Source organism: Poecilia reticulata, linkage group LG7, assembly GCF_000633615.1.
Source record: "Poecilia reticulata strain Guanapo linkage group LG7, Guppy_female_1.0+MT, whole genome shotgun sequence".
In the NCBI taxonomy this organism is placed as follows: domain Eukaryota; kingdom Metazoa; phylum Chordata; class Actinopteri; order Cyprinodontiformes; family Poeciliidae; genus Poecilia; species Poecilia reticulata.
The window spans coordinates 11,165,613-11,191,506 of record NC_024337.1 but is presented as its reverse complement, the minus strand read 5'-3'; the positions used below and the strand labels follow the sequence as shown (position 1 = coordinate 11,191,506).

General features: G+C 40.0%; 1 protein-coding gene across 1 annotated transcript; it reads right to left on the bottom strand.

Moving 5' to 3' along the window:
• Positions 1–1,138: 1,138 nt before the first annotated feature.
• On the bottom strand, positions 1,139–25,237 carry pik3cd (phosphatidylinositol-4,5-bisphosphate 3-kinase, catalytic subunit delta). The gene is made up of 23 exons (XM_008413357.2): positions 24,987–25,237; positions 23,960–24,134; positions 23,058–23,286; positions 21,639–21,871; positions 21,145–21,321; positions 17,413–17,568; positions 15,378–15,467; positions 14,231–14,452; positions 11,916–12,012; positions 11,449–11,579; positions 10,819–10,869; positions 10,545–10,712; positions 9,544–9,665; positions 9,319–9,462; positions 9,141–9,240; positions 8,887–9,053; positions 8,577–8,686; positions 7,558–7,636; positions 7,295–7,462; positions 4,758–4,881; positions 4,137–4,282; positions 3,933–4,065; positions 1,139–3,159 (listed from the first exon to the last, which is right to left on the bottom strand). Exons 2-23 carry the CDS (start codon positions 24,098–24,100, stop codon positions 3,022–3,024), a joined length of 3,126 nt encoding a protein of 1,041 aa, XP_008411579.1. The 5' UTR covers positions 24,101–24,134; positions 24,987–25,237; the 3' UTR covers positions 1,139–3,021.
• Positions 25,238–25,894: the final 657 nt, after the last annotated feature.

Here is a 25,894-nt window from a genome sequence, read left to right as displayed (position 1 = left end):
GATATACTTAGCAAAGGAGAAAAAAGTTTTAAAAAATTAGAGCTTCAAATGATTAGCTTAATGAACAGGTTGTGTTATGACATGTTTAATAAGCCTACAACAGATGCAGCACAGAGAAAACCAAGTGAGGATGCATAATAAAATGTTCTGTTAATCTAAGTATTGCAGTCTAAATAGAGGAGTAGACAATTTACTCTGCTGAGGAAGGAAAGAAAATAAGATGCAGATGTTCATAAACCATCACAAGAGCACAAAGCACTGCACAGTAAACACACACAGCTAACCTGCTCCGCTCTTATCACTCACCCACCCCAGATGACTTGCACTTGACTCTTGCTGTCAACAAGCAACAACAAAATGGAGCTCGAAGCTGTTAAACAAAAGCTAGGAATGGGAGAAGTTACATGGCTTAGTCAAATTATGGACTAAAAACGAAAGCAGAAAATCTTCATTAAAATAGTATGTTGGGCAACGATTGTGCTAGACTTTTTCCATTATCATTCGTTATCAAAAAAGTCTAATAATCTATATCCACCTGTCCATTTTTTAAATGATAGACATATTCAATTGCATTTAATTTTCATCTGGTTTAAAAAATATTCCAACAAGCTAAATAGAGAATTTACGGTACGTCTCATCAGACAACAGGCAGACAAATATAATGAATATATTCAACTTTTTATGTGCAGTTTTGAAATCAGGGAACATTTTTCAAAGTGAAGTGACCAGAAGTTGTCAAGACTCTCTGAACTAGGCGTTAAAAAAGCTGACCAAGACAGAGGGAGTAGTGGTGTCCAGATACGGATAAGAACTCAGGTTGTAAAATCTAGAAAGTCGGGTCCTTTCACATTTCATTGCAAGTTCAAAATCATCTCTTTGAAATGTGAGCTCTCAACAGATTTGAACAGGAGGACATTGCTTGAAAATACAAAATAATTCTAAAAAAGAAAAAACAGAGATGAAGGACTTTAAAATAAATATCGACTCAGCGAGGAAACATCCAGGCTGCAAATAAATTCCTCCTGAAAGCCTCGGTGGTTGCAGACTTTTTTTATTCTGAATTAAATTTCACTCATAAACTGCAAGTGTGGCAAATGTTTATAAAAGGAGTGCAAAAAAAAAAAAGGCGACATCAAACTTATGTTTTTACGATAATTTATTTGCTTTAGCTGCACAACTGACAATCTGGCATGGACCTTAAAGGAGCTTCTAACAATTTAAAAATGACAACCAGCATAAAAGGCAACAGCATCACACTTAATTAGCCAAAGGAGCGACTGATTTCCCCCAGTGTTGCTTAAAGAAGCAGTATTTAGTGAGGCCCCTTTTAAAGGACAGAAATGATAAGTATCGTCAACTCGGTGCTGTTAGATCTACAGCTACACTTGCTCTTCTTCTCGTCATCATTGCACAGAGACTCATATAATAAGAAGAGACTGTTTAACAATATATATTCTTAAAAAGGCAAGCAGTCCTTTCAGGACATACAGTGGAGTATGCAGCATGTAAAATAATAATAAAAAAACCCCCATCTGGAAATAAAATCAAACAGTACACAGCCCCACTTAAGCTGACAAAAAGCACTTTGTGCTGCAGTTAAATTATGACAGTGATTGACCTTAAAAGCATGAAATATTTTCATGTTACCTGGCACATTTGACAAGAACGTCAATGGAAGTGCAAAACTTAAATATCACAACACACACAAACACAGTGAACACTCTTAGAGAGTCCGCATTGTCCACACTGACCTCTGACATTAACAGTGTGACCAAAATCACAGTATGAGAAGCACATCCACAAGTAAATGTTTTTTTTGTTTATTTGTTCCAACCGATTGTCTCAAGAAGCAACTCTCAGCATTTTTCTCTTTCTTCACAAGATATCTTTGCTTTAGAGCATCTCGAGTTTTCTTCCTCCCAACTGCCAGTGGCATGCGTCTTTAAAAGTTAAGGCATTTCAAAGAAAATCCATAAGTTTTACACAAAGCACACTTTCAGGTTGGTTCGTTAGCATCAACACTCGAGACAGTTGCTTTGTTTTGCAGAAGAAGAAAAAAAATGAGGTAAACAAATGAGTCTGACTGTGTTTCTCTCTACAAAGCAACTCTTATGCTTAATACCCGACAGATTGTGAAATTTAGAGTTGTACGTAGGCAGATGCGAGGTTAGCCTGTTTCCCGTATTTGTGCAAAGCAACATGTTGCTTCCTCCTGCATCGCACACAAACTTAAGATAATCTTGTCTTTTCTTTTATTAAAAAAAAAAACAAACAAAACATTAACAATGGCATTAAAAGCTTTAATGCAAAAATGACTCTAAGGCTAGATTCTGGACAAAGCCTAGTCCTCTGGTGCGTTCATGAAAACAGAAATGAGAAACTTTGGCCTCACATTAAATGTGCACAAGGCTTTTAACGTATACTGGCACTCAGTAAAGCTTCAAGGCCAATGACACGATGACGGTAAATTAATTTAAAATAAACATCATGAATTTACAAGTTCTCTACACCAATCTAATTAAATAAAGCACAGTATAAAAATACACAACACTGTCGGAGAGAGGCAGTTCAAGACAATATGTGACGGAGCAGTTGCCATCCGGTGCGTTGCCGTCTAAAGTCATCCCACAGGCTGTCTGCAGCTCGCTCTCTGCTGAGTAATGCAGTTGCCGAGATGAACTTCCTGTTTCGGTGATGCACTTTGCAGGAGCAGATGCTTTTCAAGTACCAATTTCCACTAAATCCAATATACATTTATGGTTTTGGTTGGGTAAGACGGTTCATTCTGTAGATGGAAGAAAGATAACAGGAGCAGATGTCCTTGACTTTGAAAAGGCCTGTGTTGAAATGACTGCTGGATGCCTCTGTTTAGTTGTTTCTCAGCCGCTGGCATGTAAACATTTGCTGCTGTCTGTGTTTGAATGCCATGTGTCAAAATACATTTAGATCTCTCATTTGTTTTTTTCTGTCTATAAGTTAAAAGTTATCATTTTTGGCAGGTTTCACCGGTGTGGTGTTCTTTCACGGCCTGTTGTCTTTGGCCAAGGAGTGCATCATCCAGTTGACTTTCGTCTTCCAGCTCTCCCGCAAAGCTTCGTTGAACTTCACTTTGAAATTCTTCAGCGCTTCGTCCTCCGATTTGCCCAGAGCTAAAGAATCCTGTTGAAAACGAGACACAAATGGAAACATGATTCTCATCGTCACTAAAACCACTGTAGCTAAAAGGCACACAAGTCGGATTTTTCTTTTTCCAGGATACCACTATTTAAAAACAGAAAAAAATCACCCTTTTTTAAAAGACGTTAGAATTTTACATCTCAGTTTGTTTTTGTGGTGGAAGTGGCAGTATTCAAGGTGTTCAAAGACAGGAGACGCAGAAGACTTGCAGGAAAGGTTCTGACATTAGGAGTCGAGAATTACTCTTGTGCACCTCTGGACAGGACTTAATTTGTTTTAAGGGTGTTATTTCAAGAAGGTCCTTTACATAATAACTATCTTGTCTGTTTTTGGATTGCTATGTGTAGCAATTTAAACTTTTTGGTAAAACCATGTAATGGGAAAAACAAAGTTTAAAAAATTGCAACTTTGACCACAACTTTTTGAAAAAGGTGCCATACAATCTGTAAGTGTCAGCTGCAACAATCACAAAAAAACATCGCAACATCCTGAAGGGAATGCTTAGTCCTATAGCAGGAAAATAATCTGACATTGAAAGTGATAGAACGTTCATCAAAGAAATAATGTGTTTAACATAATCATGTTATTGATATTCATTACAGTCGTTTTAGAATAAATGTCACAGAAAACTTAAAAAAAAAAAAAAATCACTCTTTTTTGCAGCAAACACTCCAGATATGATGTAGTGCTTTTGATGACGGTAATCACAATCCTAACCATATACAGACTCATGCAAAATGATCTGAATTTAGTACCTTTAAATACTGGATATCTTTGGAGGAGGAGAGCTCGGGCAGCCCCGCTGCCTTCATCATGGCGAAGAGGTTGACAAACAGCGTCCCGTTTCGACACAGGATCTTGTAGGCCTTCTCGCAGTATTCCCTGAACCTGACAAAGCAGACAATTGTCTTAAGTAATTAAACAAAGCCCCTTGCTAAATGCATTACACGCTATAGTACCTTTCAAACTTCTCACTGTTGTTCGTCCTGCCTTGCTGGATCACATGGACAAAGTCGTACGTCAGGATAAAAGGCACACGCTCCCTGTTGATCCCGAGTTTCCGCTTGAAGTTTCCCAGGAAGTGTCCGAAATCAATGTGAAACAGCTAAATATGAAAGATTATTGTCTCTGTTAGAAAGATTGGCAATGCATAGAATTTGTTGAATATTTCACTTTGCAGGTCCACGTTGTTTAACTAGACTTTTCACTGTACGTATAACGTTTAAGGCCTGCACATACTCCAAGAGAACAGACATTATTATCTCTCCCATGAATGCAAGAGAAAAAAAAAGGCATTCTGCCACTCTGCAGGTCAGGTTTGGACGTTTTCAAAGCCATCTGAACAACTGCTGCGTTATTACTACGGAATTTGAAGTGTGCGTAACTACCAGTCTGAAATATGCTGCAGTGCTTCAGTGAAGAAACGTTTCTAGTGAAGTCTGACACAAACTTTGATCGGTCTTTATGAAACCCTCTGCTCTTGGAGAACATGTGCAGGCCTGTGATCAGGCCCATAATATTCAGACTAAATAACTCAACAGAAAAATAATACTGATTTATGTGAGTGTGTTAAACCTGACCTGTCCAGTTTCCCTGATCATGATGTTGTCATTGTGGCGATCACCAATCCCCAGCACGTAAGTAGCTACACAGTAGCCAGCACAGGAGAGAGTGAACTCCTCTATCGCTTGATCGAGTTTGTCTCTGGAGAAACATGAAGTCAGAGAAGAAAAGAAAGACAGCATAAATGGGTTCTATTTGTGCAGCACATTCCTACTTTTCCAGTTTTTCCTGCTGTTGCACACAATACGTAAAGTATTCACAGATCCTGTGGCAGCTTAATGATCGACCGTCACATTCTTTCAGCTTTGGCGAGAATGGACTCCGCTGTGTTAAGCTCTTGCTAATTTCCCCTACTCTTCTTCGGTCTCTGCAGCGTTTAAGATAATCACCTTTCTGTTCTGTCGTGTGGTCAGCTGCGCCTGTGCTGCCGAGTGACGTACAAAGCCTGTTTTCATTTCGTCCAACAGTCCCGTTTCTTCAAGGAGCTTTTAGAGAATGCGAGACCTTCAGATGGTTTGGCACCAAATAAAAATCTACTCTCGTTTATTGTTTAAGGAGCTGCCGGTGCACTTCGTCCCGTCCTGCTGCAGCGTTGAAACGCAGCTCGGAAAAACAGCAGGATGAATGGGAATCCACCTACTGTATGCACTGCAGCTTTTGGCTCAAACTTCAGTGACGCAAAGGTTATAAATTAAATACTCCAGTCACACAAATAACTTTGAGAGGCAGGAAACAGAAAGGCCTCTTTGAGTATCTCAAAGGCCAAAAGCCATATTTAAAGAATGGCCTCTTTAAGTGGCAGCTGGTTAGTGCAAGTAAAGATGAATATTTCACAGAGGGCTATAAGAACTAAAAGGTTCGTTTGAATCGTTTGTTTTTTTTGGTGCAGAGATGCATCTAAATCTCGAAAAGACTGGAATAGGACACCACCATGCTACAGAGAGTAAAAGAGAAGCCCATATGGACTATATGACTAACATATTTACGTTGAGGAGGAAATATATTATGGATTATATTAGGTTTGAGTTTGGTTCATTTCTTTGTTCACCATCTGCTTAGATCCCGAAAAAGATGAAGGCTGTGGGAAAAACTCTTAATTAAATTTTAATGATGATTAGGATAAAACTTCCATTGAGGACACTTGGAAACCAAATAGGTCCCTGCAAAAAAAAAAAAAAAAGTAATAAAAAAAATATATATATATATTTATGGAGTGCAGAATTGTTTGCAGCAATACACAACAACATGGTAGAGAAGTGAAAGTTCTGCTGCCAACTAGTGGTTGAATATGTAATTTGGTGAGAGAAAAAAAATTGCAGATGGAAAAGTCACATGTATAAACTTGTGTGATGGTTTACTTAAAGTATTTCAAACATTTGAATTGCCATAAATGGGTACCTCTTAGGACAGAAGCCCTGGCATCTGAGATTATTGTAATATCTTTACTGATTAATGTGTTCTTTGATGTTTTTGTGATGAAGTTGCCTGAACTTCACTTTGTTCCATGAAAAGATGTTAGCAAATTGTTCTGGTCTCAGTAGGAAACCATTTGAAAAACACAGGTAACGTCTGACCAAGCCATTTCAGTTTATGATTTAACCCATCGTTATATATTATAGTAATCTAGTTTATATCAATGGCATTCCGATTTAAACCCATGCTGACCGTGAACAAGAAGCTGACAGTCACTGAGCAGAAACCAGCCTTTAGGAGCCATCTTTAGCAGGGAATGTACACAAATTCAGACCAGCTGTTTTAAATTATATTACAAAGCCAAAAATATGTACATATTCATTTCCATTGAGCGTAATAAGAAAAATCGCTGATGTAGCAACACGTCGTCTTCTAAAACGAACAAATTATTTGCAATCCTCCTCAACATTTTTTGAGATTTTAACTAAATTCTGGATCTGTTGCTAAAGCGCTGCAGCAAATTGTAGATCATTAACATGAATACGTGATAATGCCTATAAAATGCATTAGAGTTGATCTGACTAATGTTAATATTAATCCATAAAAAGTGTTAGAAAGTGCTTTTTACACATCCAGCAGTAAGGCTGCCACACCACGTGAGATTAGTGGTATTTTGTGCTAAAATAAAGTTATAACATAACACCACCTTATTAACATTTTTTAAACATAAAGTTTCTATTAGTCTTTTCATCTCAACTTATTAACAGACAAAATTGGAAATAATATCTTGTCTGCCTCTTTGAGATTTGAATAATTTTCCGGAGGCGAACACATTACATCTCACGCAGAGAGACGGCAGGAGCTACTTTCACATTCACAACTGGGACGGGCCTGATGACGAAGCTGTCCTGGGCGCACTGGGGAGGCCCCTGTGTGGAACTGGGGCCGTTTGCTAGTAAAAAATCTGCATAAACAAACCCCACTGATCCTATGCGGCTTCTTAGAAGCTTAAAATAGTCCTTCGGCGCAAACATAATGCACATGATGCAGTTTTTGAAATAAAAGGCAATTGCGCCTTCCAGATGGAATGATAATGTATCTAGACGGTTTAATTCACATTGTTTCCGGCGACTTTACTCACCCCGGATTCTTGGACTTGAGCCAGTTGAGCAAGGCGTCCTTGTTGAAGGCAGCGGTGGCCGCGCTGTTGCTGCTGTTCCTCTGGATGTTGGCGATCGTGTCGGAGCTCTTCACGATCTCGATGAGCCCCGTTTTGTTCCCGGTGGATAGGCAGCCGTACGGGATCATCCTGACAGCGCGGGGGCGGGATCAGCAGGATTTAGTTTTAAAACGAGCTCCTCTCGTTTTCAAAGCATCAAGCAGAATGAGAAAAGCGGATCCCACCTGAGATCCAGGCCTTCTTTCTTCCACAGGTTCTCCATGAGCTGGATCATCTGCAGGGTTAACATGTCCTGGCGGAGATCTGGAAAAAAAAAAAACAAAGCAAGAAAATAAGTGAAAAACAAAACAAAAAAAAAAAAAAAAACAAAGATATTGTAAAATTTACCGAGTCAAAAAGTATTCATGCCCCTTCAACTGCGACACATTTTGCCATATTTCAAACAAATACATCAATGTATTTCTTTTTTATATAGCTATAATTATAAAGAATTCATGAACACACACTTTTAACAAAAAAAACAAACAAAAAACCCCCCCCAAAAAAAACCTGATGTGGCCTGCATTTGTATTTAACCCCCTTTATTCTGCTACCCCTAAATAAATTGAAAGGACAAAATATTTTCAGTAACGTCATTGGTAAATAGAGTCTGTAATTTAATTTCAGCATGAACAAAACTGTTTGCTTTGCGTTTATATTTAGCAGCTCTGAGTCAATACTTTGTCTAACCACTATCCGTACAAAGAAGTTATTTAGGATTCTGGTTTCATTCATATCAAGGATAAAAAAAATTTCACTTCCTCTTTGCAAAAGAAAAACCCCAGTCAAACTGGATGGAGAAATGCTTCGCAATATTAATGTTTTGCCTCGACTTTTGGAGTCTCAAACAGATTTACTTCCTTCCACAAACTCTGACCCGCTTCCTTGATCCAGCTGAAGTTTACTTCCCTGCAGCATGATGCTGCTACCACCACACGTTACCACGACAACTGTGCGTTCAGGATCATTTGTGATGTTAATTGAGTTCCACGTGTTATATTTTCCAAGTTGCAAGCTGGGAGATAAGGCCTTTCAAATCCAGAAAGGCGTCATCTCTTTTCTAAATGTATCTTTCATTTACAGTTTAGAGTCTAACTTTTTCTTTTTCACCTTTTGTTAAAATAAAATCACAGTTACCTTCTAAGTTAACAAAGGTCAAGTGTTTATGTCAGAGGGGGCGTTTTAAGATCGTCTCATTTCTCACCGTCTCCATTTTTGAAGATGATGCCGACCATGTCTGCTTGTTCCAGAGGGTTCTTGTACATCAGCCAGAGCGGCTTCATCTTTGAATCCATAAATCTGCACTTGTCAGCGCTGTGAAAATAAAAAGCTCATGTCTAAAAATACCTTTTAAAATATGCATTTCTACTGATAATTATGTATTTAACTTTCAGGGTTTTAGAGAGAGTAAATAAAGATGGAAGCATTTCTTAAGGTGAATTAACCTCAAGACTTTGGTAATTATTTTTCAGAGGGCATAAACCGTTGTGCGTATGTGTGTGTTTAATGCTGACCAGATTTCAAACAGGATGACGCTGGGGTTGAGCGGCGACAGCAGGTCCGACAGCGCCTCCAGGTACGACTCCTGCCTGATGCACAGCTTCAGGTCTTCCACTGTCATTTTCTGGGAGCCCGTCTTGACGATGTCGCTCAGGGCCTTCATTTTACCCAGAGCCTCATTCTGGGGGGGGGTGGCAGGTTGAGTTTTAGAACAGCAGATACGTTCACTGTGGGAGTCAAACGTCTGACACCACGAGCGGCGTGTTACCTGTTTGGATAAAAGCTTGATGTGGTGGATGTTTCCCCTGCAGTAAGCCTCCAGAATCAAGCCAAAACGTAAACTCACTGATGCCACGTGAATCTCCGATCTACAATAAACAACAAAAAATGTCAAGAAAAAAACAGATTTTTATAAAATACTATTATGAGATCAGACTATGTCTTACTTAAGATGCCAAAACAGAAAGTGTCCTATCCTCCGGTTGGACAGCGCCCTCTCCAGCAGGAAGGTGGTGAGGTCGCAGTCCAGGTAGGACTCGTACTTCAGGACCTGGACCAGCTGGATCAAGTACTGCAGCAGCTCATTGTCACTGTGGAAGAAAAAACTTTTTTTTTTAAATCAATATTCAAAAATAGAAATACTCATGGCTGTTTTCTGCTAGTGGCTGTACCTGAGCTTCTTGAGGCATCTGATAGTGAAGTACCGGACTGCTGGATCAGGAAAGCTGTAGTCCAACAGCTCCAAGGCTTGGATGGCAGGGAGTTCAGGCCAGCTTTTCAGTAAACTCACCATCTAACAAGCACAAGAAGACAATTTTTACTTTAATTACTGATAAGGCTGCCATTTTAGTAAGCTAGCTCCGCTGAACCCCTCCACTGACTAACAAATCTTTTTAATGCCATATCCAAAGTATGATCAAAGCCATGGTGTTAGGTATACTAACTGTCAAGTAATATCAGGATTTCCCCCAGTGTATTATAAGCCTGGTGGGCGACCAGGCTTTACTCGTGCCCCCACCAGGCTAAGCATTGCTTTTTTTTTTTTAAGGCTTTTTAAAATGTTTACATTTTTTAAGACTTTTATAGTTGGTATTCAGCTGTTAATTGTCCAATCTTTCAATATCATATAATTATTAAGTGATATATTCAAATTTTCTGTCAACTTTAAACATGTTTTTAACCCCAAAACACGACGGGTAACTGGATGAATGACTGGGGAAACCTTGAATATCATACGTTCAAAATATTATTTGAATATTTTATTTATTGGTACTCATGTTAAAACTACTGGAAGTGTGAAAAACAAGCCTGGACAAGGATCCGAGTTTATTTCGTCACCACATGCTCTGGGCTTATAAGGCTATAAAAAGTGTTCAAAGTGTTCAGGTAAAACCACAAAAAGTATGGCAGAGTGTAAAATTTGTATTTTTGAGCATCAAACACAAAATGAAACATAAAAAATATCTAATTTCTCTTCAAAATGGGAAAGACGAGAGAACATGTAACTTCAAGTAAGACAGAGTATGGAGTCTGGATAAGACCCTCACAAGTTGAAAGTAAAACAAAATAAAGAAAACAACCCATTTAAACTAATGTATGGTTTGGAATATGTGTAAGCTATACATGAGTTGAGTCAAAAAACAAAACAAAAAAAATCAAACTATCTCCACACCTGAACTACATCCTCACGCTTATTCCACTTAGTGATGAGAAGCAGCTTGGACAGGCACTCAGGAAAATAGTCGCGGACCTCGATTCGGAGCTTCCACAGGAGCTCTTTCTCATCCTCAAAAAACTCGGTGTAGTTTTTGTTGTCCATGATTTCTTTTAGTTTCAAGTACTACAAAAAGACAAAGAAGCAGCACACAAATCACTCAGCTTTGTTTCATTTTACTTTAACAGCGTTCAGGTTTTAGAAACGTTTTTTAAACGTTTTGTTGTTTTACCTCGTCTTTGGAGGGAAAATCAGTGTTGCCATTCATTTCTGGATCGATAGTCTGAAATGGGTTGGAGGCAGAGAAAAAAATCTATTTTAATAACCAGTTGGCACACATTTGTCTTTGTGGCGAAATAAAATGCTAAAAAGCAGAGATAATTAATATTTCTTTCATTACTGCAATAGTGCACAGTTCCAGAGAATATTTATGAAAAAGCCATCCTTTCCAAACAATCAAATCCAACCAAACAATATATTGTCTTTAAAAATATGTACATATTGTTCTTTTCTCAATATTGTACTTGATATAGAGTTAAATATCTGTACTTTGTGTCTGCACACCTTGAAAACTTGAAGTCAAATGAATTGCTTGTGCAAACAATGTGAGCCAAAATCACTGATTGTGATTCGTTATTTTGAGTACATATATATAGTACAAAAAAAAAAAATCGCTTCTTGAGAAATAATTAATTTAAACTTCAGAGAAGTCCAGCGGATCTGGTTACTTTGAAATTGTTATACTCTACTTCCTGTTTTTAGGGGGTGTAAACATGATGTGACATTTTGGAATAATAATAATAATAATAATAATAATAATAATAATAATAAGGCTGCCCATATACATTTAGGATAAAACAACCTTCTCAAGGGGCGGATAGTAGAGCGGATGAGGCCGGATGTTAGGGAAGCGAATGAGGAGCCCGGCGGCGCTGTCTACGTTGGGGTTCTTCTGGACCGTCCCCATCGGGTTCAGCAGGTCATTTTTGTCATCTGTGGTGACCAAAATTGTGCATTAAAACATTTTGCATTGGAGGTAAACATCGTTATAAGAAAAATGTTATCTGCAAATAACCCTGTAAGCTTTTACAGGATTCAGTCTGAACATAAAAACAGCATATAAACAAGTGAAAAACAAGAAGCGACTGCGTTTTAAATGCCACTGAATCACTGACAACGCAGAACGTGCGTGTAAATACGTTGGGTTTATTTTGCTTCGCTCCCCACTGTGGGCATTTCTGATGGCATCATAGAGGTCAGCGAAAGATGCTGTGATCATGTCAAGTGTTTTCAGAGATAGGGAAATGTTAAGACAGGAACAGGAAGTACCAGGTACAGATGGCCACATGGATAGGAGGAACTCCCCGGTCTTCAGCTGGTCCTTGTAGTCGAACACCATGGTGTTTACCCAGGCGATCGGACAGTCCTGGAGACACGCAGCCGTGGTTAGGTTTCAACGATAAACAAATAGTCACAGCATATAAGAAGAAATACAGCGAACTACCCAAAAAAAAAAACTTTTTACTTATTCCAACTTTTTTCAAGTCATTCTGTTTTTTGACAGAACATCCTGATCTAATGGTGAAAATGTGCCTATCTTGTGCGCTTGAGCTCATGCACAATTTCGTCATGGATTAAAAGCCTTCTCTCATGGCGTTGCCTTCATTTTATTCAGGTTGTGCTAATTACACGTTATGGACACAAAACCTGTGTGGCTTTAGCAAAAAACATTCTCTGGTTGTCGTTTCTGTCATGATGGATAAAAGGAACTAAGAATTAACAACTTTCGTTACTTCATCATTTCTCCAAACAGCGCAAATATATCCCGAGTCGAGATGCGCGCAGATAAAAACAGAGGCACAAACAAGTTGAGCTAAAACAGCCCCACTTCCGCCTGCCGTCTGGCTGCAGGACTTCTCTTCCGGACATCAGAAAAGAGAAGTGGCTAAGAAAGCAGAAGTGGCTCCGATACCCTGAAAACACACCTGGGCAACTTGTACAGGGAGGCGCAGCCAGACATGCTGCCAGCAGCCGCTGCAGCGCTGTCATAACAAAAGATGCTCAGACCACAGCTGCAGAAAAAAGGGGAATTTGTTGTTCACCGAGTGGGTGTGGGGAAGCTTCTTTACCTTTCACACTGGTTTCACAGTCTAGTGCTGAAAACACCAGCTTGACAAATGGACAGAGGAGAAAATCGTTCGCTTTGTTAGAACTGGTTAGTCTCAGGGTGACTGGTTCGTGAAATAAGAAGACAGAGGTTTCTGTTCAGTTTTGTTTCATTGCACTGAAGTTGTTGATGACTATTTTCAGAGAGTGTGCTACATCTCTAACTAAACACCTCACTTTGTCCTTAAACAAATGAGACGGCACCGTGATGCTCTGTATGTGAGGGGATTTGAAATCATCCAAGTTTACGTTCTGATTCTCCGACTCATATTTTCTTTACATTGAATGTTTTGAGATTTGTAGAGACAGTGAGAGATTCATGTCCCTTTCAAATGATAAATATTAGGTCAATTTTTAGACCTTATCTAAATCTGTCATTCATCTAAATTTTATCAAAATGTTTTTCATGTTTCTATTTTATTTTATTTACATAATAACAATCTTGATGAAAAGCGCCGCATAACTTTGTCTCAATCATTTCTGGTCTTTAAATTCCATTTGCAACCATAAACTTTGCAGTTATTTTCCTTAGGCTATTCTGATCATTATGTTTGTAATTTGTACTAAGGGAATGAAATATTAGCAACTCCTTTCTATGCATTTCACAGAATCCTCAACACAGTAGAGGAATCCGTGGAAAAACGTAAAAATCAATGTCCCGCACACACTCTCCAACCAACCCAATTTTGCAAAATAAAATGGGCCAAAACACAAATACAATCTAGACTTTTCACATTTTTATTGGTTAAGACTTTTTACCAGATCATTTTCCTTCTACTTCACTACATTATGTTGGTCTGTCACATAAAATACCAATAAAACACAATGCGGTTTGTGGTTGTAATGTGACAAAATGTGACCAAATTTCAATGGGTTTAAAGAGTTAAGCAAGGCTCTTGTGTGTTATTTGATGTTCATGCTGTTTGTGGACCTAAAGGAGTGTGCTGGGAAGGTTTCCCTTGACTCAAATATGAAATACTTGGATTAGATTTAAAATGACTGCATCCAAATTACAAACAGTTAAACCTTTCTGACTCAAATGACTCAGAAATCAGAATCAGCCAGTAACTCGCATCTTGATTTGAGTCTAATGTTTGCAACAACAAAAAAAGAAAGGGTTCCACAGTGGGAACGACTTGCTTGGTGCTTCTATAGGCTGTCGCAGCGTAAGCTCCAATGTCTGGCAATGAATAAAAAGTCCAGCTTTGAGTGTGTGAGTGTCAACTGTGAGTATGTATTTAGAATTCCTTCCTTCCTTGGACTAATGTGCAGATAAAAGAGCAAAAGCGGATGAGACGCTAACCGCAGCCTTGCCACTGAACACACTTGCACAACCAGACGCAGCAGCAGAACACACCCACAGAGCACACACAGACAATACACACCAAAACACAAGCAGCAGAGCGTTTGTACCTGCCAACTCATTTACACCCGTCAGCCTGAGCTGCTAAATCCCAAACCCCCGACGGGCCGCTCACCGCTTTCTTGTTCTTCTTCTTTGTGCCGCGGGGTTTCTTGGTCTTCTCGATGACGGCGTAGAGCGCGAAGCACAGGCGGCTCATGCGCGGCAGGTCGGACACGTTTATGTCGAACTCCAGCCTCTGGTCCCACAGCGGCTCGGAACACACCGTGACCTCCGAGCTCGTCATCATCTTGCACAGGAGCTCGCTGCCGTGGAAGAGGCCGGCCTGCACCACGAGCTGCATTGGAGCAAAAAAAAACACGCAAACGCACATTTACACATTTGTGGGGGTGATTAGAACAAGGCCGCCAGCTGCGGTTTGGATGCTGCAGCGCGTAGCTGTTTGCGTGAGGATGATTGTTTTTGGAAGATTCACAGAATTGGCGATAGATGATTCAGAGCTTCCTGTGTCACTCGAGTTATGAGTCAAAGGGTCGACGCGCTCAATGTAAACAGGTTGCTGTGACTCTCAGGGTTGGTCCAGGATGCATGACAAAAAGCGCAGAGTTACAATTGAACACCGCGCAAACAAAATGTTCATCCTAAATTAGGAAAATCTTAATCTATATTTCGTAATTGTTAAAGTCTCTGTATGCCAGTGGCTGGATCGACCCAAAGGAAGGCAACATGGCAACTTTGGCATGAGTCACGAAGTTCATACTCGTGACAATAAAACGCCTAGGTAGTTACGCACTTTGTCATGGAGTGGAAACACAAAACACAAACGAAAGAGGAGGATATTTTTTGCAGATCAGGCCGACACGCGAAGGGTAACAAGACGTGTGCGACGAACAGCCATAAAAAGAAGCGCATCTGAGAGCAAGAGAAGGGGGAAGAGCACGAAGCCCGCCTTTTTTCTTAGAATTTAGGCCTCAGAGTGAGACATAAAAAGCCAGATAGGCCCTCCCCACTTCCTGTTTTGAAGTTTTAACCAACCGACTTGATGAATTATGGGAAACGTGCGGTTTGGACATGTGACCCACCTCTACCCCCCTATAAGGCCCCCATCGGCGTACCCCTCTCTCTTCCCCCACCCCCTCTTCTGTCATTTGCATGTCAACCTGACAGTTCCTACAACTGAAGTTGAGATAATGGTAAACAAGCGAATGCCACATTTCATTGAGCAGCAAAGTGAGAGAAAACCTCCACGAAACCACACCGACCTTCATTCCCTCGTCTGCATTGACTCTGCTCCCCTGAACGAGGTGAATGTAGAAGGGCTCGTTTATGGACCAGAGGGAGGAGGTGTTCTGCTGCAGGAGAGAGAAAGAAAGAGAAAGAGGAGGAAAGATTATTCTCTCTCTCTCTTTTTTTTTTTCTTTTTACCTAAAAATAAATTTGCATTCTCTGCCTTCAGTGTAATCTAAGCGGTGAAGCTCTTGGTGCAGTTTCCTGTTTGGCAACACGTTCAAAGTGCACAACAAACTTACTCTTTCAAAAGTAGGCAAACAAAACGCCACTGCAGCTTTAAGCTGTCAAAAAAAAAAAAGAACAAGAATTTCTCTACAAACGGTAGCCTAAGTTAATTTCTTCTGGTTTGAATAACGGTTGGATTCCTTTATATTTAATTGCAGCAAGTGAAAGTAAGCTATCTACGTCATTTGCTAAGGTGAAAGGCTACTAAAACTGTGTTGCATGTACCTCTGGATGGCTTTAGAGATGGTGATTTGAGTGCAAGACTAAAACTCAAATTGGACTTGAATTGCAAAAATAAAAACATTCAGACTTGACCTAGACTCGTGCCCTGAAGACATGAGACTTGAGTTTGACTCCTAGTTTAAGACTCAAATATTATTGACATGTATAAAGAAAAAAAGGAAGGAACTAAGTCAGCTATAGATCCCTCTGATAGGTGGTGCACCGCGGCGTATGTTTTACTCTGAAAGAATGCGCTTGATTATTAGTCAGTGGCTAGGCCTGTCACGATAAGAAATTTTGCAGGGCCATAAATTGTTCCAGAAGTTATCGCGATAAACGATAATATTGTTGTTGACCATTTTTGAGTTAAAAAAAAAAGTTAATGGCAAAAATAATAATGCAAGAACACATTCTCAAAGGTCAGAACCAGATAAACGATAAATCATACCAATGGAAATTATTGAGTTTGTTTGAACTTATAATGCGATTAATTGATCTGTTGATTACTGTGACAGGCTATCAGTGGAGTTTGTGAATTATGGGAAGTTAACGGCTCATAACAGTCATAATGACGACCACATGAATGGTTCTCCAAAGGAGTGACTTTGGATAATTTCATAACAAAATACACTTAAACGTAACTTTCTACATTGTCTTGTTTCTGTCTGACATCAAACTAAAAACACTTCCAGTTCTGTTCATTCAGATGTTCAAAACTTATTTAATTACCACACAGGAACTCAAAATTTGACTCTAAAGAGGGAATATAAATATTCCATATTACATTTGATAAAATGTTCAATATAATATGAAGGAGACTTCAGCAGATTAAAGTCAATGATAAATTGACAAGCTATGACTGTTAAGTATTCAAAATCGAAAGATAATTAACAAGGTTAATTATCACAGTATAATAATTAGAGTCCTTAAACTATGATGAACTAGGGTTAAAGAATTGATGACTGACTTTGGGCAAAAAAGACTGAATCAGAAAAAAATGACTCGTGAACATCTTTGATACAAACACACAAGCTAATATCACATTTCTCTGCTTTTTCACTTTCACACTCGTTTCCTAAATGAATCTGTTCAGTGTGTGCAGCAGACTTACTGAGACATGTTGACAGAAATCAAACAGCCTATACTATTTACTGCAACTGTCACTAAGAATTATGTGCAAAGCAGCCATGTTGGATTTTTGGGCAAGGTTGGTGCAAAACCTTGAAAGGATTAGATGTTCTGTTCATTCCTACCGAGTTCAAACCTGAAATTTTCAACCTCCGAGTAGCCTTCAGTGAATAAAATTGTTAAGATTTTGGCATTTTTATCTGTTCCTTAAATTTTAGTGAAAGCAAACATCCATTTTTATTCAATAAACAAACTGGGAAAGTCTAAGCCCTGCTCAACCTGTGGATATCTTTGTATTTATTGAGACAGCTCCGTCTGGTCTGATCCGCGTCATTTTGCAGTGCAGTTGTAAGCATGCTAAAGTTCACAGGCTGGTGGAGGATTAACTGGAAACAGAGAGCGCTGCTGGGTTAATGGGCGACGACTCCTTACCTTCTTCAGGGGCAGAGGAGGTGGTCTGGACAGGGAGCGAGTCTTGTACATCTGGCTGCACACTCTGCCCTGAGCTTCCTGGTATTTGCTGATGGTACACTGGCGCACCATGGTAAGCTGGGGGTTCTGACCATTCCTCATACAGGAGAAAATGTACTGGGGAGAAAACAAAAGAGGACATTTATCTTTTTTTTTTTTTTTTTGTTTACCGGTAGAGCAATCAGTCAGCTCAGCAGCCACAGATATTTCCCAGCGTCCTGATGGCACTGGTTAAACTCCTGAAGGCTGTTCATTTACTGTAAGTTAATGCAGTGAAAATCTCATTATGTCTGGATGGAAGCAGTTCCTCTCTGCAGCACTGCTGGACAGATATGAGTCACTCCAATAGGTAGCTGGGGTTTCAAAATCAACAGGGGAGCCTCCTGCCACCAAAAGTCTCGACTCAACCCGCCTCTGATGCGACAGCCACCCCGGCTTTGCGTCGGACCACCAGCACGGGTCCAGACTAACGTACAGACGTGTGAATAAACACGCTTTCAGCTGCTGCAGTTTTTCCTTAAGCTCAAACTGCAGACTTGAAATGAAACCAACTGACTATGAAGATTTTCGCTTCTTGTCACAACTGTCTGCATAAGTGTATCTTATTTTATTTTTTTGTTGTTTTTTTAAGCGACACAGCTTAAAATTTGCTACAGATGTGTATATTTGCTATGAATCCCTGTAGAAGAAGGATATAAATGATGGGGGGTTACTGGCAGCTCTGCAAGACATTTCTTCATGGAGAGAGAGAGAGAGAGAGAGAGAGAGAGAGAAAGAACCTGTTGGAGGAATTACTGTGACATCTGTGCTAAGCGCCTCTCTGCAGCAGGTCCAGAAGGCTCGAGAGCGTAGGAACAAATACAGCAAACTATAAAAATATCTGATTCGGTCTGAATGAAACTACATTTTGGGAAACGTTACTTCAGAAAGACAAAACTCAACAATATTTGAGCCCAGAACAAAACTGATTTCTTCATTTGTACACCTAGCATCCGTGTGAAGAATACTGGCAGTAACTTTCACTGTTGCATGAAAGTGAGAAAAATGTATCTTTAAAATATCTATACTATTTTGGATATTTATTTACATACAGCATTCATAGTTTAATAAACACTTAATTTTTCAACACATTCCTGCAGAGCAAAAATGTTTTGTTAACGTCACTTTAAGGATCCCCTTCACCAAAAAGCAGTCCGCTCTAATTGATCTGTGGATTTATTGATAAAAGGTTTATTGAAAAAAGAAGAACAAATATCAAACAAACAAAAAAACTGCTATTTATTTGTTGTCAGAAAAGCCATCATACACCAAAATGAAAGACTAAAGGAAACTAAAGATTAGCCAGAAATTGAAATTAGTCAATTTTCTGGCTAAAGATTAGCCAGAAATTGAAATTAGTCAATTCTCTGTTTATTGTTTAGTCAGAGACTTAACGATACATTTTTCCCCTAATTATTGAATATCTTCTATAAAAAAAAAATTTAAAAAAAGGAGTTCCGGGTTATGAACAATAAATTGACTTTTTGAGTTCAATAAAATAAGGTAAAGGTCAAGCACACATGTAAAATTGTCCAGGACAATAAATTGTCCCAGAAGTTATCGCGATAAACAATAATGTTGTTGCTTTGAGACCATTTTCAAGGAATATACAATGGTAATGGCATAATAATGCAAGAACGCATTGTCAAAGATCAATAAACTTTAAATTCCAATGAAGATTTAACTCTGGAACTGGAAGACATTTTAAATATCCACAATAATAATCAAAACGACAAATAAAATGATTTATGAAGTCTCTGTAAACAAAATAATCCTTCAAAAAAGGAGGCTAGTTGAACCCAAAGCACCAGACTGGAGACTTTTGACATCCAGTTTTTGGTAGAAAGAAAGAAAGAAACGAGAAAAATGGAAAATTACTGAGTTTGTTTTAACTTATCATGCTTTTAAATTTACTGCTTATTGTGACAGGCCTGGTGCCTTCCCCAAGGAGACACTGACAAGGAGACACCATTCAAGGACACCCTGCGAATTATCCTGAAATTCTCAGGATCATTTTGAATACTTTTTTTTCCAAAGTATTCAAAACTCCTAGCTCTAACCCTGCAGCACGTTTTTGCTCATTTTTGTGTCACAGTCCCCAGGAAAAAATTATTTTTTATAAAATCAGTTGCAATGCGCAAAAGCAAATCTACAAGCTGACGCAGGGAGTTGGGTTTTCTGAAATGCTTGGGATTACAAGAAAGCAGGACAAAAAAACAAACCCCATGATGGGGAAACACCACCTGTTGTCTGTGCTTGGCAGGTCAGATGTGAATTGTATGCCATCAGTTTTGGATACTGAATAGTATCACATAAAATTTGGAGAATATTTTCCGGTTAAGGAGAGGGAGCTGCAGGAGCTGCAGCAGCAGTGGAGTGGGTGACGTTTCATCCTCATTCAGCTATCCGACTGCAACACCATTTAGAGATCAACATAGTATCGCAGCGCTGATAAAAATCGCTTCTCTCTTACTGGTAAATTCTCAAGTGAAAGCTGATTAATGGAAAATGATAGCTGAAAAATCTAAAAATAAGCTCCTTAAGATAACGTAGTTCCTTGCAAAAAATGATAACGGAAAGCTTTGAGAAGTTGAAACGAAGCTTCAGCCAAGCTGAGCAAACGGCAGAGGATGGTCTTTAAGTATTAAAAACATTGTTAAGAAATATAATTTGGGGTTTTGTGACATGAAACAGAAAAGGACGAGATCGGGGAGACAGACGACATAATGTTTGGTGCAGGTGATAAAAAGCATGAACAGTTATGAATGATAAGGCTTAAAACTGGAGACAAACCAATCAGGTGTGTTTTCTTGGTCAATACCGATAATAGGTTTTATTTTGAGGACTGACCTGTTAAATCAGATCTTTTTTCTAAGGATTATAAAACAGAAAAGAGAAAAAATGTGCAGCAGCTTTTAACAGAAGCATTAGCTTTGAATTTAGCAGAAAATCAACATATGGAGTATCAAGTATTTATCAATAACAGTATTTATTTCATTTAATTTTGAATGAAACAGCTCTCAATATAGCAGTACATGCTGTTAATTTGTGTGTGTACAGATTAAAAACAGTGAGTGTTTTTAGTTTTCTACACATTTAATGAACAGAAAACAGAAAGTGGCAATGAGGGAAAAAAAAGTCCAATTCCCACCGGTGGCCGATCGATCGGTGCATCTCTATTCAAGTCCTCACGTTATATAAACACAAACTGAAACACGAAATAAAAATGACTTTTATCAGCGTGCAGTCGTACGTCTGACTGCGCGCTCAAGGTCGAGGCCGACATCTCTTTACAGAGCTGGAACATTTTGAAAACAAAATGGTGTTTTTATTCAGTTTAGATTTCTTTCTGCGAAAGCCTTGGTGCAAAAAAAACAAAAACAAAACAACTTTGTTAAGTTCCCTTTGAAGTAAAAAAAAATAAAAATGATTCACGCACGAGATAAAATCCACATTTCCAGACTAAAGCCATCGTGTGTTACTCTCGTCTCTGGAAAGCTTAAAGGGGCCGATCATGACATCAGCACTTTTGCGACTTTCAATTTGTCATAAACTACGTGTTTATGTAGATTCATATGTAAATGTGTTGGGTTGGATGCAGTTTTAGCTCGACACTGAATGTAAGCAACATTGGCCAGGTGTGTTTTTCCTCACCTTGAACTGGCACAGCGGGTGTTGCCCGTAGATGAACTCCCATCTCCCGTTGACCTGCAGGGTGTAGTCCTCGGGTTCCTGTCGAACCGAGCGGAAGACGGTGGCCTTCTTTTTCAGAGCGCTCTTCATCAGAGCCACAGGGAGATCCTGGGAGTCCTGCTGCAGCATGAAGCTTTCCTGCATAAGCCAAACGTAAAAAAAAAAAAAAAAGACAAATTTTAGGTTGTACTTTTAAAGTAAGTAGTCGTCGAGCTTGTTTTTTTTGTTGTTTTTTTTAGATGTTTAGAAGGCTGGGTTGATGCAGTGGGTGGGGGATTTCCAAATTTTCTTAATGCTGCTTAAAAAAAAAAAAAAAAAAAAGAAATCAACCCCCACATTAAATCTACTCAAGTCGGAACCAATGTTTTTCCAATGAAAGCGACAGCGCTCTTTGTGAGATCAACAAGCGTTTGCCAAGTTGACTCATAACCCAGTAAAACAGCAGGACGACTCACGTCGCTCGACTCAAACTTGACGTTGACGAAGAGCTTTTTGCCGTGCTTTGATTTGGAGCTCCCGCCGGTCGCCAGGGAGCAGCACGGCTCAAGCTCGCACGGGAAGCTGTACTCCATCCACCGTTGCCACGGCAAATTCTGTCGCTCCAGGGACTTCTCCTCACAAAACGTTCGCATCTTGGCTCGGAACTCGTCCACCTCGTGATTCTTCTGGGCTTCGAACTCGTGCAGACCTGGCGGTTTGTAAAGGAAAACGCTTTAGATGTGCGACGCCGGTAAACACAACAACGAATCTCTCTAGTGGAAATCAAGCTTCGCTTTTTTGCAAAAGTGATGGAAAAAAACAATCGAAAGACCCTGTCTGAGGGAGATGCATTCATTTTGTATATATATATCTTATTAAGAGCATCTAATGCTGAATTCCTGCTTTATGCAAGAAATTTGTTAATTTTTTGGGGGAAAAAAAAGCTGAAAAAAAATTCTGCTAACCACTGCTTTAGTTTATTCATACATGTCTGATAAAGCACTTTCTGAGGTTCTTATTTAACCTATTTGACAAAGAAACAAGCAGAAGAGAACGATAATTCTGTTTTTCTTCCCAAATGCATCAATGTGTGCAACATTGAAGGCTATGAAGGGACAGATGAACAATAAAAGGAACATGATCACATACAGCGGTTGTAGAGAACTATCTGTGCCATCATGTTAACGTGATTCAAACATTCAGAAGTGATAATAAATAGACAAAATCTGCAACTTTTGGAGCAGCCATATTGGATACTGCTCTGCAACTTTCCAGAGATGCAAATCTTTCAGTGTCTAGCAATTCGATTACAGTTTTTATGGTCAATTCGGAAATTATTTTTGATTCAGAAACCTTTTTTATTTTTTTTATTTTTTTACAACATTTATTTAAAGTAATTCTCTAGTGTTCCATACAGTATCAAATCCCATCAGTTTATATTTGAACATAAATAGATTTGTGCATAAAATTTTGTGAGCGTTAGCTAAGCTTAGCTGGCTTTTTCTTAAACAAAAGAAAAATATTAAAGAATTATTCTAAATATATTTCTACAAAAACAATTAAGAAGATTAAAAATCGATTTTCGAGCATTTTTGAATCCATTCAGAAATCCCAGGACTAGGAATTGCGACTCTCTAGAGGTTCTCTACAACCTTTGGCGTTCCAACTCAGACATCAGAGGATATTCTTGCTCCATTTCAAACCGAAATGGAGACTCAGAAAATCTGACTTCCACGTTACAAAGAGAATGCACCATTGTGTTAAATGACTGGAGTTTTCCAGTTCAGGTAATACATTGGCCTCTCATAACCTCAGAGCAGGTCATGCCAGTGGCAAAGTGGCTCCAACAGAGCCGTGGCGGCGTGTGTGTGGGAGACGGGCGCAGCTCAGCTCACCTTTGCCGATGAGCAGGCTGATCTGGGCGTTGGTGAGCTTCTCGCTGCGGTCCCCCTCCCTCGCCACCAGCCTCAAAACACACATGAAAGGCCGCACGTCGCTGATCCTCCTCGACTCTTCCTCCAGCTCCTCCCGCTCTGCCGTCTGGTTGATGCAGGTGAAGACGTACAGGTCTGGATCACCCAGTCCACAGAACAGGGCCTCGCGACTGGCATTTTTCCAAACCATCTGACACACGTGCAAAAACAAAAAACAAAAAAACAAACAATACTCAGACCTCTCTGTTGCAGAAACCAGCACAGAAACACTTGGGGAAATCTGCTCATCACATCCGAGAGCTATTCCAATAAAAATAACTCTGGATGACCGGGAAGGGATTTCATCTTTCAATAATCTTCCCCGAGGCCTCAGAGAGAGAATCATTACCCAACGTGGCTGAATGAAGCAGCGTTGGGTGGCAGAACTGTTGGCACACTCACACTTCGCAGCAGATCTGGCCGTGTTCGCTCTGGGAAGCATTTCTGCAGCTCCCTCTCGAATCGCTGGATGAGAACCAGCGAGTGCTGCTAGAGCCGCGGCTCATTCATTTATTTATTTTTTTTATTAGTTTAATGTTTGAACCACATCTTAAGCCAGCCAATTACTTTAAAAGGATGCATTGTGAGTGACAACAAACGGCTCTAGTTGCGTCTGTGCGGTCATCTGAGCCACAGAGCATATCTGCAGTCAATCGATTAAAGCCCGCTAACGATACTGGGGCATCTTATGATCCATGAACAATGTGGGATATAACAAAGCAAAAAGAAAAAAGAAAAAAAAGAAAAGAGAAACAGAAAACACAAATATTGAACCAAGAGAAGGTGAACCGCAGAAGGTGAAAGTACGCAGTGAGGAGACGTACTTTTTTGATGTTTCTGATGGTGTCGGTTCGAGACACGGGGAATTTCAGGAAGATCCCGGTGGGCAGCAGGAAGTCCATGTAGATCTCCCGGTCTCCGTCCTGCTCCCACTCCTCCTGCGTCCCATACTTCCCCGGGGGCATGGTGATGGCCTCTCATTTACTGTCAGCTCCCCTGCTGCTGGCCGGAAAACACAAGCCAGTCAGAGGAAGTGGCGGCCAAGCTCAACATGATAGGGCCACGATTAACATATGAGCACTAAGCAAAACCATCCCAGCTCATCTGATGGAGGACGAAGGGGAGGNGGGGGGGGGGGGGGGGGGGGATTGTGTAGTTCCAAGTGTAAAGCCAATGAATGACATGAAATATGACAGCAAAGTGGGTCTCTGCTTAGTCTCATCAGCTTTCTTCCACAATAACAGATTTTTGGCGACTATCATACATTTTTCTGTGCATGCTTCTCTCAACTGGATGCCATTGGCCTTGATTTTTTATGTTTTTTTTTGTTTTTTTTTAAATAACTGCCTTTCCACAGACAGAAATACTCAAAGGACAAATAAAGTCAGGACAAACAACACGTAAACTTTAGTTCAACTGAGCTAAACCATAAAGTGCAGACAGTTTTGAAAGCTGCTTCTGCTTCCCACAAACCCCCCAGAGCAGTTTGACGGTTTGCCTTGAACTCAAACTACCATGTTTGATTTTACTAAGAGGAAACGTGCGCTGAGAGCCGCTCTCTCTCTCTCTCTCTCTYTCTCTCTCTCTCTCTTTCTCTTTCCCTCCGTCTCCGCAGAACAGAGCTGGCTTACAACAAAAACGCGTCTCGCTTCAATCTATGATTCGGTATTAGAATATTTACTGCGCTGCTGCTGGGAAATATTCAATAAAAAACGCGAAAGAGGGGGTTGAAAGAGAGAGAGAGAGAGAGAGATGAGAGGGAAAAAAGCCGATATTGAAACGTTCGGCAACTCGGGTCTAGTTGACGTGATGGCGAAAAGCTTTGCCAACCTGTTGGCGCACATTACTTGCCTGTCAGCGCCACAGCCCGGTCATCTCCTCATGGTCTCACCGCGGCGAACATGGAAGCTGGAGCATCCCGACGAATCTGCCCGCTGCTCGGAAATCCACCTGCTCGGGCCGGGCTGCGGGCGTCCTGCGCGGCTCCAGCAGCTCCTGCGAGGCGGCGGCGGTAAAGTGTCTCCCTGCCTCGACGCGACGCGCTGTCATTCATGCGGTGACGCTGCTGCGCGGCGGGGCCAAGGGACCGTCCGCAAAGAGACGCTGCAGAAACGCCTCCTCCTCCTCCTCCTCCTCCTCCTCCTCCTCAGAGGTTACGCTGTAAGATAAGCTCGGTTAGTTTAGCATCAGTAAACATGTAGTTAAAGGAAGCTGTAGAACCAGTTTTTTTTTTTTTTTCTTTTCTGAAAGTTGATTAAAATACAGGGGGCTTCTCTAGAAAGTTTTGTGAACGGGGACACAACAAATTAGAATGACTAAAACTCACATTTTAGTCATTCTAATTTGATTTGTTATAAAGAAACCTAAAATGTGGGTCCGATTTTTTTATTCTTTTTTTTTTTTTTAAATCTTAATCTTCCTTTGGGTTCCTGTCACATAGCGCTGAGTTAAAGCTGCAGTATGGCACTCCTTTGGAAAAAATATTTAACTAAATTTAATTAAATTTTTTAAATATTTGCTAAAACTGTCACTATGTCTTGACAGTATAATATGAGACAAACAATTAGTGAAAAAACAAAATCAAGCCCCTCTGCTTACTCCTTGCAATCCAGCTGCCATTTTCAGAAATTCACTGCTTGTCAGAAACAACCAATCAGAGGCAGTAGGAGGGCCTCAGTGCTGTCAATCATCCTCGTTCCACCATGTCTCTTCCTCTCTGCTACATTAGAGAGAAAGAGGGTTCATAGCTGTCACCACAA

Excerpts from the sequence above, each read along its gene's own strand:
- pik3cd (XM_008413357.2), bottom strand. The coding sequence starts at position 24,100 with ATGCCCCCGGGGAAGTATGGGACGCAGGAGGAGTGGGAGCAGGACGGA. Across the intron at positions 21,872-23,057 it reads CAGCCTGCTCATCGGCAAAG|GTCTGCACGAGTTCGAAGCC; the intron begins GTGAGCTGAGCT and ends ACAAACCGCCAG. Across the intron at positions 11,580-11,915 it reads CATGTGGCCATCTGTACCTG|ATGACAAAAATGACCTGCTG; the intron begins GTACTTCCTGTT and ends TGGTCACCACAG.